General features: G+C 38.5%; 1 protein-coding gene across 1 annotated transcript in view; it reads right to left on the bottom strand.

Moving 5' to 3' along the window:
* Window positions 1-15,960, bottom strand: part of TSHR (thyroid stimulating hormone receptor) — a 63,646-nt gene that overhangs the window by 41,165 nt on the left and 6,521 nt on the right. Inside the window, exons 3-5 of the mRNA XM_087447772.1 lie at window positions 7,156-7,230; window positions 4,168-4,242; window positions 2,682-2,759 (exon numbers count right to left, since the gene is read on the bottom strand). Coding sequence (XP_087303898.1) covers window positions 2,682-2,759; window positions 4,168-4,242; window positions 7,156-7,230 — 228 coding nt within the window. The remainder of the gene's footprint in view (window positions 1-2,681; window positions 2,760-4,167; window positions 4,243-7,155; window positions 7,231-15,960) is intronic.

Below are 15,960 nucleotides of genomic sequence, written 5' to 3' on the forward strand. Positions count from 1 at the left end.
TCTAAGAAAGTAGATAGACCATGCCCTTTTGTGGAAATTTTAATGTTTTAACTTGTTGCTATGTTTCTGCAACTAATTAATTCATACAATCATTCCAGGATGAAGTGTTATCTCCTTTATTTCCTAGTCAAGTTACTGAGACGTGGAAGTGACTTCCCAAAGCCACCTTGATGTAGAGCTGTTGGGAATCAGGATTTCTGACCTCAAAAGCGATTTTTCCGACCCACCAAAAGCATACACCCTTTCAGCAAGAGAAGAAGCCCCAGCCGTGGGAACTCTGTTCCACATGGGGATGCATGGCGGTTATTGGGGGCTTCGGCATGAGATAAGAGAAGGCAGCTACAGTCAGGCACAGCTAGTGGCAATTGTAGAGGAACTCTGAAAACTACCTAGTTCACCACCTGTGAACTCTGGTAACACATTAAGAAGCACACAAGAGACTTCAAATTTGGAATTAGACCTGGCTCTGCCACTTCACAGTAGGTGATCCTGAGACTACCTCCACTTCCATTATCGTCAGTTTCCTTATCTGTAAAAATATGATAATAATACCTAATCAAAAGATTGCCGGGAGGATCAACTAGCTATATATTTAACACAGTGAGGGACACTTATGAGACGACTATGTTAAAAAGAGTCCCCCAAAAACTGAATCTATCCTATGTAGTTGTAGAAAACTAAGAGGTAATCTTTCTTTGTTTTTGTTTTTGTTTTGTTTTAAATAATTACACAATGAGTTTAATTCCAGCTACTAAGCTGTCCTGAGTGAGGACTGCAATGCACAGGGACGCTAGGTCCAGAGGCTGAGAAACTCTGATAGAAAAGTTAATTTTTCCTGAACTAGAGTTCTTTTATGAAGACATGAGAATTATACATTTGGTATTTCTATTTTTCCAAACTTTGTTGAGGGTCCTAGACAATAAAAATGTTCTTTATTGCAATTACATTTCAGAGATTAAATAAAACTCTTATTGGACAAGTAGGCCTCGACAAGAGAAAATAGTAAAGGAAGAAAAAATAGTGAAGAAAGAAAGAAAAAGGATTGCAAACGTTAATCAAAACTGTATCCTACCAGGAAATGGGTACAGATTCTGCTATTGGACCCGTATCCTTTCATGTTCATAGTTTTTTGAGCATGAGCTTCAAAGAAGCAAGGACTTTTTCAGGAATGTAGAAATAATCATCTGAAAAGATGATGGACAACCCACACCAACCCCACCCTACATTTCAGGAAATATGAGGTTCCCTCATTCAGATGTTTAACAAATGCCTACCGGGCCCCGTGCTGGGTGTGGGACAATGGGCAGCTTTCACTTGAGAGGGCTGTTTGGGATATGGGGTCCTTAGAAAAATATGCCAAATGGTGAAGGTAACATTCTGTAAAGAAATTGAGAATGGAGTTTACATATGATGAGTGGTAAATGGCACAATGGAAACTTTTACAGAAGAGGTAAATGGCCTTGAGGTTTGGGACTGAGCAGGCTAAGACCCCAGGTCTTTGCTGTGCTGTCAAATGAAATGGTGGCTGAGAAGGAGTCTCTTGTCTTTTCAAGAGAGCTTCCCCCATGTTTCGAGGAGAAGGATGAACTGAAATGCTCCACTGTGAATAGAGTCCCAGAGATTGAGATAGCTTCATAGGGCCTAGATTGATAGACTTAGAATGGCTTGGAAACAGCCCATTAGAAGAGTTGCATGGAAGCTTGGATCAGTTTTGCTAGGGAATAAATCAGGTTTATATACAATAAAGAACCCCTGGGCTGCAGTGTGACCAGAGAATGGAAGGTAGGTGACAATCCAGGCAAAAAACCCACCAGGCCTAAACTTGGCCAGTGGTACTGAAACTAGAGAGAAGGGATCCTTTGGATGCAGCCCCAACTCTACTTTGTGGCTAATTTGATGAGAGGGGAATTCTCTACCAGCTTGGAGAATTAACTTACCTTTTGTATCTCTATTAGAACTTCTCCATTAGAACATTTTGTGAATTTCCCTGATAAAGCATCTCCTTTTGAACATCTAAAGAGCAGAATCCATTCAAACTCTGGAAAAATGATGATGTAGAGCAGCACCATGTTTTCTATTCACTGTCCCTTTATAGGAACTTAATAATAGCTTGTGATGACCGAGTTAAAGTGTGAGTGCAGAGAGTATGAGAAGCCCTTATCAGCACCATTGTCTAACTCAATGACCTTGGGAAAGTCACTTCAATTTGCTTTAACCCCAGGCTCTTTCTCTATATAATGGGGATACTAGAATACAAAATATTACATCATAAGGCCTGCAGGCCAAATCTGGCCCACTGTCTGTTTTTTTAAATAAAATTTTATTGGAACATAGCCATGCTCATGAGCTGAGGTATTGTGTATGGCTGCTTTGCCCTACAATGGCAGAGCTGGGCAGTTGCCACAAAGGCCATGTGGTCTGCAAAACCTAAATGGCCCTTTACGGATAAAATGTGCTGACCGTTTTTATAAGGGAATACTCTTGTCTTGTTACCGAAACCATTTTGTCATCTATAGAGTACCATACCATAAGGCAATACTCTTATTTAACTATGTGAAACCCTTGGTAGACTATAGAGCACATACTCTAAGGTGTTATGGTTCTTGAATGGCCTGTGAAAATATGACAATGGTCTAAACGAAAATTCAGTTGCTGGCAGGAGTGGAACTGGCAATACTCACACTGTCAAGGTTTCATTGCACAGTCCCTGAAAAGCATTCACAGGAACTGAAGTCATGTACGGGTTGTCTGTGATTTCACTGCAAGAGAAGGACAAAAACACTTGGTGAAAAAAATGCTTTCCTTCTGGAGCTGGGCTCTTGCTGCACATATGCATTTAAAAAATAACCTGACACAATTCAGTTTAATCTTACTTCTTTTTAAGTTTCATTGACCTCTCTTAGCCACTGGTGGCTCAGAGGTCTGGTGAGGTGGTAAGAGCTGTCCTAGGTGGACATGTACTCAGAGCCCCAAATGTGCAGTAAGTGGGTGAGCTTTGGGTGTGGGCTGAGGTTCCTGGCTTAATCCTCATCGGCAAGGGGAGCAGGTGAGTCTCAGAGACTTCTGAATCTGTGACAAACACTTTGTCTAGCAAATAGAGTTTTCTAAGTGTATGGAATCTCTAAGAAAGGTTGGGAGAATGGGATCAATGGATTTCATTTCCTGAGTATTACTAAAATGTCCTCCATTTGCAAAACTCTGCCAGGAAGATGCTCCTGGAGAGCATTTCTAAGCCAGTCTAGTTCCCGCAAGACTGCATATATTTTGAACTGAAATCTACTGCAGCCATGTGTGGTCAATTTTTTCCTAGCAAAACCCCAAGAGTTTGGATTCTATCACTACATATTTTTCTGACTCTGTAGTGCAATCTCAACCTGTAACTCCCTCTGCGTACGTCCTTCCACTCCTGTACGACTAGGTAAGACAATTGACTGTGCCACGGGTTTGGAAAAGGGCACATGGACACAAATCAGAAGTCATGGGAAGTAGTTTGAGCACCATGAGTGACTGCTCCCTGGGACTCTGCTCAGACAAAATCACTTAGGTTTTCTATTCCTCAGTTTCCTCATTTATAAAGTGGAAAAATTATAACTTCCTTTTATGCCTTATAAGGTGGTTGAGAGGAGCTAATGTGACAATGCATGGGAAAGTGTTTGAAAAGCTATTAAAAACTATCATCATCATCAAATTTTCCTTCTATTCAATCATTCTTATAAGCAAACAAACATACCATAATTTCTCCCATTTAAAACAAAACAAAACACAATAAATCTTTTCTCCTGATCCAATATCCTCCAACTACTGAGACATTTTCTGCTCCCTTTTAATAGTAAAACTTCTCAAAAGAGTGTGCTATGGTCACCCTCTCTAATTCTTCCTCTCCGATTCTCTCTTAAGCCCACTGCAACCAGACTTCTCCACCAACAGTGCTCCACTGGAACTGTTCTTGTCAGAGTCACCAATGCTAAAAATCACTAATTGCTAAACTCAATGTCCATTCCTCAGTCCTTGCCTTACTTCATCCCTCAGTACATTTGTCACAGCTGGTCACTGCTTCCTTCTTGAAACAATCGCTTCACTTGGCTCCAACTAACCCCAATGGCTGCACTCTAGTTCTTGTCAGTGACAAATAAAATATTGCCAAACATTGCATGTGTGCATACTTACAGTATAAAGAATACATCAGTGGAGTAAACTTTGGTTAGGTCAGGGAATACTCTAAGTCCAGTGTTGAAAATGCCACTAAAGTAATGAAAAAGAAGAAAAAGGAACAGAAATTAGGTAAGAAAATCAACACATAGGAAGTAAAATAATGTAATAGCTGAAAGCATGAGTTCTAAAGTCAGACAGGAGTCAAATCCTAACTCCTCCACTAAATATCTGAGTGATCGCGGGCAAGTTCTAACCTTTGGATGAGATTATGTTCCGTCAAGGTGCAAGGATCTAATCCAGTCCAGTGTGTCAAAACATCTTTCCTGTTTAGAAGAATCCGAGGGTTGTTTGAACCCAGCGGAATTCCCAGAAATAGGAATTCAGGTTTCTTTTCACGTGTATGTGTGTGTTTGTGTGTGTGTGAGTGTGATTTCCTTGTTCTAACTGGAAGGCATTGTGTATGTGTGGGGGGAGGGGGTGGAAAAGGGGAGGAGGGGCAGGAAGACAACATAATTATTCAACTCCAAGCCAGGCTTCCTCTTTCAAACTCTATATCATATTGTGTTCATTATTTTGCCAAGAATGGTTTCCCCATGGCAGTCATCTGGGAGTACCATGGCAGCAGTTAAAAAAGATGACCAGACAAGGAAGGAAATCAGGCAAAGACAATGTCTCCACTTTCCAAAGTTTGTGTCATCAGAGCAAAAATGTCAAAATTAAAAGATGTGCATAAAACAGCATGAATACAAAAGCTCTCAGGCTCCTGGTGCCTCCCAGATTTAGTTGGTTTAATCTTTGTTGTGGCTACTAGAATGTAGATAGTGGAAGCAGAGATTTTTTTTTAGAAGTTTGGCATGGAATGGGGTGAGACTTAGACATACCAATAAAGCTTTAAAGAAAGTCCTCCAGTAGAGAAAATTCTAGTTCCATTGACACATCTTCTAAGGCAAATTCAGACTTGACTCATTCTAGAGGGGCAGGCATAGTATTTGAAGAGGAAGCAGGAGCCAGAGGTCTCAAAGAGAGCGAATGGGATATTCCAGATAAAGGAGAGAGGTGAGATCCCATAAGGTATATTCAAAGATCAGTAATTCACTTGCAATAGGGGTTCATGTGAAAGAGCAGGGTGACAAAAGGCCCAGGAGCTGAGTGGGGGCCATATACGAAAGGGGTGGCAATGCTAGATTAGGGACTTAGACCAGGACCTCTCTATTCTTCAAAACCCCAAACAAGTCCATCTCCTTTTTGATGTCTCCTCTAATTATCTGTACCTTCAAATACTGTATGTACCTCTCATTTGTCACTTATCATTATTCTCCCATAGGAGAAGAATTTTTCAATTTCATGTACAATATCTCCTCAACTAAATTGTAAGCTCCTTGAAGGCAAGGACAATGTTTTATAATCCTGTGTGTTGCCCACAGAGCTTTGCACATAGTAGAAGATCATCGTGTCAAAGAGTTATTGATTGATTGAAACTCAGAGTTCATACAGGAGTGAACGCCTTGTCCCATGAGTTTTTATTGCTCCCAAATATCCCTTCAGCCACATATCCCATCCATATCCTCTTTTGTTCTCCTAGCATCTCCCACTCTCACCTCCTCAGTACTGAACTACTTTTACTTCCCCAAATAAGCCATGTGGTTCTATACCTGTATTTGTGTCTTTATCATGCTATTCCATCCCTCTGTATTTCTCTTCTACTGCTCTCCCTTCTTTTCCTAGATAACTTCTATTCATCCTTAAAGACTTATTTCATAAAATATACATGGATATACGCTTTTATTTAAAATCCATAGATGGAAATGAACTAATATGTTAATAGTGATTATTTCTGGGTATTGGGATTAAGGCTGATTTTTATTTTTTTCCTCATAACGTTTTGTGTTCTAATCTTTTACAACGCGTGTGAGCAGGAAAGAAGAGAAGGGAAGAGTTCTTCCAGCTGGTGCCGAGAGAACCTGAGGCCATACTTACACATCCACTCAACACGTTTTTATTGAGCACCGACTCTGTGCTAGGCAGTAAAGATGCAACAGAGAATAAAAATGTTGTGGTCAATACTACTCAGCCATAAGAAACGATGACATCCAGCCATTTGTGACAACATGGATGGACATTGAGGGTATTATGCAAAGTGAAATAAGTCAGAGGGAGAAGGTCAAATACCGTATGATCTCACTCATTAAGCAGTAGATAATAACAACAACAAACAAACACGTAGAGACAGAGATTGGATTGGTGATTGCCAGAGGGGAAGGGGGGAGGGAGGAGGGTGAAAGGGATAATTAGGCACGTGTGTGGTGATGGATTGTAATTAGTATTTGGGTGGTGAACACGAGAACATGATGTAATCCATGCAGAAATAGAACTATAATGATATACACCTGAAATTTACACAATGTCATAAACCAATGTTACTGCAATAAACAAAAAATTTAAAAAAAAAAATGTTGTGGTCCCTGCTCTCATGGAGGTTACAGTTAGCTCATAAGGTGTCACCAAAGCAAAGCAGTAAGTGCTGTCCCTTCCGGTTTTTGTCCCTCCATTCTCCAAGAGATTGGATTTTACCCTTTGTGGCTTCTGTTTTTGTTTTTGTTTTGCTGCATAACTGTCACTCTAATATTGTTGTGATACCCATTTCCCAAAAAAATTGACCAATAGGTTCTCAGAGTTTTTTGTTTTGTTCTATAATACTCCGTTTAAAGACTGTATATACATGATGGCATTTTCTCCCTCACGTCTCTTGGAGCAGGTCTCTGGTCCCAGCACTATGTGCTGACTTTTGAGAAGGTTTTTAAAATATGGATTATTTCATCTGATACTTTGCCTGATGGGAAAGGATGAGGAGTAAGTCACAGGATGTAATTTGCCCCAGGCCACATACCACTAAAATGATCCGGGCCCACATCATCCTAGGGAGATTCTTCTCAGACAACAGCTTTATAATTCTCTTTAAAAATTTTTTTGAAAAGATAGAATGGGAGAGGAATTGATACTTACAGGAACTTCAGAAGGGGGAGCTCTTTTAGGGCCCCAGCATCTATATAAGTTAAGCTTCTGGTATTCCGAATCTCTCTGTAAAAGTTACAAGAAACATATTTACCACAATGCATCCATTTCTGGTCTTATCAAAGGTAAAACAAGATAAATCAGGTTTAACAAATGTTCATGAGAAGAATACACATTTACGTGGTGCCCCAGGGACTGTTTCTGCCAGGAGTCAGTCCTATCAACAACAAGCTCCTCGCAGGGGCACAACAGCTGTTCAGCCCTCTCTCATCATTGACTTAGTTTCAGTCTATTTGAATTTATGGGCCATCTTTCTCTTAAGTGTAGTCTCAGAGCCTTTTTTTCCCCCTTTCATGTTTAAACAGAAAAGAAAAACCCCTCCAGTGGTTTGTGGAGGACAGATATCTTTATTATGAACAATAGCAAGTATCCCGGTCCTGGAGTGGGAGGTTGAGTGGATTACACGATGGATGACAGCAAGTCAACAAAGGCAGTGAGGTTCCTCTGTCAGTTCCTCTTTCAGAGGTAGCGGATGTAGTGAGTCTTAACAGCTCACTTGGGTTTATTTTTCTGTTAGTAATTTAAGACTCTTCAGCACACGTGGTGTGATAGCATGTATGTCTGTAACTTACCCACTTAGATTTATATACATGCTAATCAAAATGCACAGTAGCATTAGTAAAATTAGTGACTGTTAGAAATGCGCTCTCATTGGTAAAATTAAATGTATTCAACATTTGTAGATTGGTTAAAAGAGTTTAAAGGCATTCCCTACGCTTACACGAAGAGAACAGAAGAACCCAGTAAGACCTGTATCCTTTCCCCTAGGGATGGCACCTAAGGCTTGATTCCTAGAGGAAGCTGCATCCAGTCATTGATGGTAACATCTAGAAGACTCAGAATCTGGCCTCTGGAATTTTTTTGACAGTTTTATCGAAGGAGAATTTCCATAAAATTCATGCATTGCAGGTATACAATTAGATGATTTTTAGTAAATTTATAGAGTTGTGCAACCATCGACACAATCCAGTTTTAGAACATTTTTATCAATGACAAAAGTAACCATATGCCCATTGGTAGTTAATTCCCACCCCCTTCCCCCTGCCTAGGAACAACTGATGTGCTTTCTATCTCTAAACTCGCCTTATCTGGACATTTCATATAAATGGAATCATAAATACGTAGCCTTCTGTGTTTGGCTTCTTTGATTTAGCATAATGTTTGTGAGGTTTATCCACGTTGTCGTATATATCCATAGTGTGCTCCTTTTTATTGCTGAACAGTCAGACAGAACTGAGATCAAATCTGGCTATGTGACCTTGGGCAAGTTCTTTGACCTCTTTGAACCACAGTTTCCTCATCTGTAAAATAGGGACCATAACAGCACCTGTTTCTTAGGACTCTGGTGAGGATTAAATAATGCCTATGAAGGGTTTGATGTGTGGCCTAGCATACAGTGAAGACTCTATAAACGATAGTTTTATTATTGTTATTGTCCTGAGTGGAATGAAAGAACAGATATAGACTCGGGATTGGAATGCTGCAATGTTTGTACAAAATTAAAACAAAACAAAACACTAGGTTTGGTATTTAACTAAGAACATTGAGTATAAAACACCCCTTGGAAAAGAGAAGATGGAATCAACTCTGAGAACAGAAACCGTCTACCCCCTCCTCCACCTCAGTTTACTGTCTGTATTAATATAACCTTACTGGTCCATTGTCTTTATTACTATAACGTTTGCCCAGGCAAAAATTGTTCATTAGGGGAACTTCTCGAAAGACTCATCAATGCTTCAACAGAAAGCATCAACAGTTTATATCCCAAGACTCTTAGAAGCCCTCACCTCAAAATCTTTGCCTTGCTGCGTCCACTATCATATCATGATCCTTATCCAACCAAGACCCTGCGTGTAAGGACCCACTTTAAACTAGATTTTAAATTTTGTCCTGGTTTGAAACTAAAAGGCCTATATCTCTGGAATTCCCTCTGTCCCAGGTGAACTGGGCCAGTTGGCTACCCTACCACACAATCTCGTAGCTGTCCCTCCTTTCCCTCCAAGAGACTATCAGCTCTGCCCAGTCAGGTGCTCTCTCTCTGTGTGATGAGTAATAAACTCCTTGCCAGAGCTTTCCATTTGGGGAGGAGGGTTTGAACTACTGTCAATCAAATGTAAACCATCTAGAAGAGTTTGGAAACTGAGTGTGGTCCGCAGTCTGGAAAATTGCTCCGTGAGAGACTATTGTCTAACAATCGGACTTGAGTGAGTAGCCCAAGAGAATGTCACAATGAAAGGGAGTGTAGCCCAACTGAATCAGCTTTAGAGATAGAGAAGGAAGAGGAATGAAACACTGCTGTTGATTACAGCTGATTAAATGAGGCTGGCAACTACTTGGCCGGTGTAAGAGGAGAAAGAGGCGGGAGAGGCTGCGAGAAGAGAGGGGGAGACACAAAAGAGGAGATAGGTTTCTAGGGGAAAATGAAAGAGTAAAAAAATGAAAAGATAGATAAGAGATACCACAAGAAAACACCAGGGAAAGAAGCCACTTTCTGAGGTAAGAAGACGGTCAGCTTAACATTTGCTGACAAGCGATTTTTAAAAAAAGCTCTGCTGAGAGAAAGAGAAATACTGTGTGATATCACCTATATGTGGAATCTAAAAAAGCCGAACTCAGAGAAATAGAGAGTAGAGTGGTAGTTATCAGGGGCTGGCGGGGGATGGGGAGATACGGGTCAAGGGTCCAAACTTACAGTTACAAGATTAACAAGGTCTGGCGATCAGCACAGTATGGTGATTACAGCTAATAATACTGTATTATATACTTGAAAGTTGCTAAGAGAGACCTTAAATGTTCTCACCACAAAAAAGAAATGGTAATTATATGACGGGATGGAAGTGTTAGCTAATGCTATGGTGGTAAGCATTTTGCAATATATGTGTATCAAATCAACACATTGTACACCTTAAACTTACACAATGTCAATTGTATCTCAATAAACCTAGAAAAATAAAATCTCTGCTGAAGCAAAGAAAGGGAGGGGGATATGGATTGCCAGTAGTTTAGCTAAATGGAGACAGATGTTAGAAGTGAACACAGCTGGTATATACTTCAAAGATAGGAAGTTGGGCCGGCCCCGTGGCTTAGCGGTTAAGTGTGTGCGCTCCGCTGCTGGCGGCCCGGGTTCGGATCCGGGGCGTGCACTGACACACCGCTTCTCCGGCCATGCTGAGGCCGCGTCCCACATACAGCAACTAGAAGGATGTGCAGCTATGACATACAACTATCTACTGGGGCTTTGGGGGAAAAAACAAATAAATAAATAAAAAATTATAAAAAAAAAAAAAAGGAAGCAAAGAGGAGTAGAAGTCAGTACCAAAGAACCTCTGAGAAGAGGAGAAGGGTGAAAGCGGCAAATGTGAATGAGTTCCAAGCATGCCTGGGAGGGTGAATTTGAATCACACAATTTTGAGTTAAGCAATTATGGCCCAAGTGTGCAAGAGGCTAGCTAGCTATGCTGCCAGGAAGCTGGGGCACCAAGAGAAGGAAAACCTGGAAGTAATTGCAGCACAGTGAGTTGGATGCAAAGATGTCCTCCGTGGTGAGTCTGAACAATGGCAGTGCCTCTGGATCTGCAGCCTGGATCCCTGGGTGACTGCATGGAGGAGGGCTGCCCTGCCCACCTGCGCATCCACTCAGGACTGTCCCATGAACAAGAAATAACCTTCAATTGCCTTAGGGCTCTTACACATTTTTATTTTTGTCTATTTCTTATGGTAATTAGTCTACCTGAACTAATATAACAAGCATTGATAAAATTCTTAAAATACAGAGTGAACTGTTAATAGTGGTCCTCTCTGGTAGGTAGGTTTGGAGGCTACAAATGTGTGATTTTCACTTTTTATTTTATCTTGTTCCAAAGAAGAAAAAAAAAGTAACAAAAGGCATGCAAAAAAGCCCCCAAATTAAAAAGAAAAACCACAAAGCAAAGCAATATATATTCTATATCAAAAAAAAATTTTAAATAGGCTGCTTAAATCTTCAAGATTCAAGCCTGCTCTTCTACAGAGTGGGGTGATTTAGCTGTGCCAGTGAAATATTTGAGGATCTTGAAGCTTATTGATGAGAAAAGGTAAGATTTGGTAAGATTAAGGTAAAATTGCAAGATTAAGGTAAAAAGGGATTGAGCATACTTCTTATCACTCAGAACAGTTCTACCAGTGAAGGAATGAGAGAATTGACTTAAGTGAAGTAGGTAATATCCTCATGTGGCAGATAAAACAATGGAGACACGTTTAGCAAGGTTAAGTGACTGATCTCCTGTTACACAGTTAGAGGCAACTTTGGGCCTTAACCTAGGACTTTTAACTTCAAATACAGCTTTTTTTTTTTTTAAACGATTTTTAAAGGAGATCATCTGTCAGAACTAAAAAGAAATTTAAATATTCATTATTGCTTAATTTCCCTTCACTGGATTTCAAATAAAATGGACATTTAAATGAAAAGTATAACACTGACGCCAGTGTGCAGTGTTTGCACAAACCAGAAAATTAATAATTTAGCATACATTAGATTCATTTAATCACACGTCTAGATTCTGGGATGTTTTCTTCTTCTGAGAAAGATTTGCTAATTCTCAATAAGAGCCAAGAACAGAGAAATCGGCTTGCTCAAAACACCTGGCATTGAGGCAGGCTTTTAGTATCCCAGCCTAAACCCCGAAGAATATGGGAGATCAGCAAGGCAAGAGAAGGGAGTTCTCAGGTTGGGGAGAGAGGGGCAAAAAGAAGGGAAATGAAGGCTTAAATCCTTCTATTAAGGAACTCGACAACTACTGATTTCCTTCGATTGTCCTGTGCCCCCCCTCCCACCTCAATTATTCAACAGGCATTAGATCATGGCATTTGACTGTGATCCTCAGCCTTAGAGATATTTGCCTACACTCTAGACACCCCTAGTTCGTGAGTGAAAAGCACGCCAACCTGGGAAATGAATTGAGGGCAACAATGAAGCAGAGTTGGCATTTCACCTGCAAAGTTGGATGGGGCCAAGGGAGATGAGAAAGCTTCAGACTCGCACAGGGTGAGTTAGAATGAGGTATCTGAAGAGAAGTGAAGCTGGCCTAGTCAGCATAGTTGGACTTTTAAGAAATACAAATGCAGTAATGTATAAGACGATATTCAAGACAAGAAATGAAACAAGAATATTAGCCCAAAACTTAGCTCTTAGCCAGTCCCCAACTCCTTTTCAACTCTTACTTCGATTTGATTTTAAATTGTTTTCTAGTCTGCTTTTAAGTGACATGTAGTTCAAAAAAATGGGAGGCAAGCCTCTCTGACTTAAACTAGGTCAGCTCATTCTAGTGAGTGGAGTGGGGAGAGATTAATTAAAATTAAATGAATAATTATTGGACATCTATTATGCACAACTTAACCGAGTGTTCCTGGAGGTGTAGAGAAGTAGTTACTAATTATTTAACTACTTTGAAAACAAGATGTGTATATACTGACAAGGCCATAATTTTGTTACTTTAAATACTTCAAATGCTGACAGTGCCAAAGTGAAAACTGGGACTAAGAATTAGGTAAATTAATTGCAAAATAACATTTTATGACAGCTTTTATCACATAGTAAATCACCCAGGAATTTTAACATCAAGTATTAATTTCAAAATTAATGCATGTCGAAGGAACCCTTAATTTTAAAGAAGTTTATTTCATCTGACTATAAAGATAATACATATACATTGTAAAAACTTTTAAACACATTCACATCAAAAAATATGAAATCTCTCACAACCCATGATCCAAAGAAAATAAATTTTTTTCTCTCTGCAGGTGCCTCTTGTTTTTTTCAAATAGCATTATGTCAAATGCATTTCCTCTGGGATTAGATAGTCCATGGCTACAGATTTCTAATGGTTCTACAGTATTTCATATTAAACCATTCTCCTAGCTAAGCATTTGAGTAGTTTCCAAATGTGTGCTATTATAAATTAACTCTGAGACAAATGGCTTTCTATGCTAACTTTTTCTGACTCCTCTGTTTATTTTCTTAGGGAAAATTTATAGAAGTGGAATTATTGGGTCAAAAAGTATCAAGTCTGTCAAAGCCCTTGGTATATATTAGATCTTTAGCTTCTAAAGTCCTGATTTTTAGACTTGGACTCACTTTGCAGTAATAATCTATAAGTTATTTCCTACATTATCAAGGCTTTTCAAAGGGAGAAGTCATAATTATTTTACTTTGATAATTATCAATGAAGTATCTTACTACTAACAGTCCATTTTGTAACCGGGAAAAAGAAATCTGTAACTGAAAGGTGATATTCACAATTTAATGCATCTTTTAATTTATTGAGGAATTAAAAAATAATAGATGTTAATTCAAGGAGAGTTTATAAATGTTCAGATTTTTGAAGCAGGCCGAGGAAAATTTATCAGTAGATTTTCCACTAGAAATAGAACACTATAAAAGTGATTTTCTAAATTGCTTGGAAGATGCATATAGCTACTTTCATGATTTTTTTTAATGATGGGGCTAAGACTGGTGGTCTTGAAACCTCTAATTAATCCTGACTCAATTTAGTGAGTCAGCCAAAATAGGTCTTATCACACTGTCTGCCAGACATCACACATTTGACCTACCCAGTTGTAGAATTTTTATTTTCTTGTGATTAAAAAAAAATCCACATAAAAGTAAAAACATCCTTTTGAGGGTAGCATTTTCTTTAATATTTCTGCTTCTAATTAAAGAGGTATTATGGCTTTGCATTGGCTTGGAGGCAGACACTCTTGGTTTCAAATTCTGACTCTGAAATTTCTTAGCTGAGTAAACTTGGGCAAGAGCCTGGTGAGGTATGTATTACCATCTTCATTTTACATAGTGAAAACTGAGGCTTAGAGAAATTAAGCAGAACAGTGTATGTGAAGCACTATTGACAGAGTGGTTGCCCGTAAAAGACATTCAGTATTTGGGACCCATTATTAACAGGAGTAACAACAGCAACTATCTATCTGCAGCAAACAGTTAACCAACCTAGAAATCTTTGTATTTTAATTGGAGTGTTTAGTCCTTCTACATTTAATGCATTTAATGTAAATACTGATTATTTGGGGTTAAATCTACTATTTGTTCCAGAAGTTCTTTATTTCTTCTAAATTCTTATGCTTTTTATATTAATTCATTTTTATTATTCCACTCTTCACTACTATTAGCTTATTAGTTATTCATTCTTTTACAATTATTTTAGTTGTTACTCTATGGATTAAAACATTTATTCATGATTTATAAAAGTCTAATATAAGTTAGTACTTTTACCATTTCCCAGACTATTCAATGACCTTAAAACACTTTAACACCATTTGCAACCCTTCCATCCTTTGTTTATTTGCTACCGTGTATTTTAACTCTATGTATATAGGCAAACCTTGCTTTTCATGGTTCCAATACGCATGAAATTCAGTTACCATTATTTAGTTAAATTTAAATAATAACTGTTCCTGACAAAATAGTTCGTTTCAGTTATCACAAGATATTAACTGTAATTACATAAAATACAAACTTTGCTGCAGGCTGTTCAGTCCATGCATCACTATGTAAATAACAGATGCACGTCATGATAGGTGACCAATTATACCACTTCTTTCAAAGTCACGGTGATTGGTCACTGAGCATGTTATTCAGTTCACGCAGAAACAATCAAGCATGCAGTTGTGTTGCTTCCAGGTCTCCCAGTGATAAACTTACATGACATTTTATAAAAGTGGATAATTGAAAGAGGGAATTGACCAACAGAGATGTAAATGCAACAAAGAAACAAAATGAGATAATGCTGGAAGTGAAATCTAAATCAAATGTAAATGAAGTCATAAAAGAAATAGCTGACCATGGCAACGTTAATATTGCCACCATTTGAGAGACTCTAGGTGTTCAAGCAGAGGAACTTAGTGAAGGTAAATTATTGACAAAAAGGAGAAAAGTGGTTGTGAATAAAAGGATGAGGCTGTCCCAAAAGAAATGATGTGGTAAAAAAATTCACATTAAAGGAACTCAGAAATATTTTACGACATTGAAAGAGCAAAGGATTAAATTTTAGAAGCTGATCCAGACCTAGAGAGAAGTAGGACAATTTGCCAAGTCATTGAAAAGATGTTCTCTTGTAAGCAACAACAAAGAGAAAAACGTTGAAAAGATGCTCTCTTGTAAGCAACAACAAAGAGAAAAAGGCAAGTACTACTCAAACTGCTCTTGATAAGTTTTTTATAAAGAAATAAAACATCTTATTTCTAAATGTTTCTAATGTTTAAAATTATAGTATGCTAAATAAATATTAGTTCTACTATTTTTTTCCATTTCCTATACACTTATAACTAACAGTAAGAGAGATTTTAATATTTTGACAAAAATTTTTAAAAGTCACAAAACAATATTTCCATTGATTATTCAGATCACTTTGCACAGTTTCAGCATGCACAGAGTTATGATCCTGCACTATCACGCAGAGCAAGGATTGCCTGTATTTTAAACCCATAAGGCATTTTTTTGTTTTGTTTTGTGCAGCAAAGTTCATTTGTATTTACCTTTTCTGTTGCCTTTCATTTCCTCCTCTACCTCTGCGCTACCATATGGGATCATTTTTCTTTTGCCTTAAAAATTCCCTTTAGCAGTTTCTTTAATATGAGCCTAATGGTGATAGATTCTCTCATTTTTTGTTTGCTTGAAATGTCTTTCTTTTGCCTACAATATTTTTTTTTTTTGAGGAAGATTAGCCCTGAGCTAACATCTGTTGCCAAT

The sequence above is a fragment of the Ceratotherium simum genome, chromosome 24, assembly GCF_057802395.1.
Source record: "Ceratotherium simum simum isolate JZ-2026a chromosome 24, ASM5780239v1, whole genome shotgun sequence".
NCBI classification, from domain to species: Eukaryota; Metazoa; Chordata; class Mammalia; order Perissodactyla; family Rhinocerotidae; genus Ceratotherium; species Ceratotherium simum.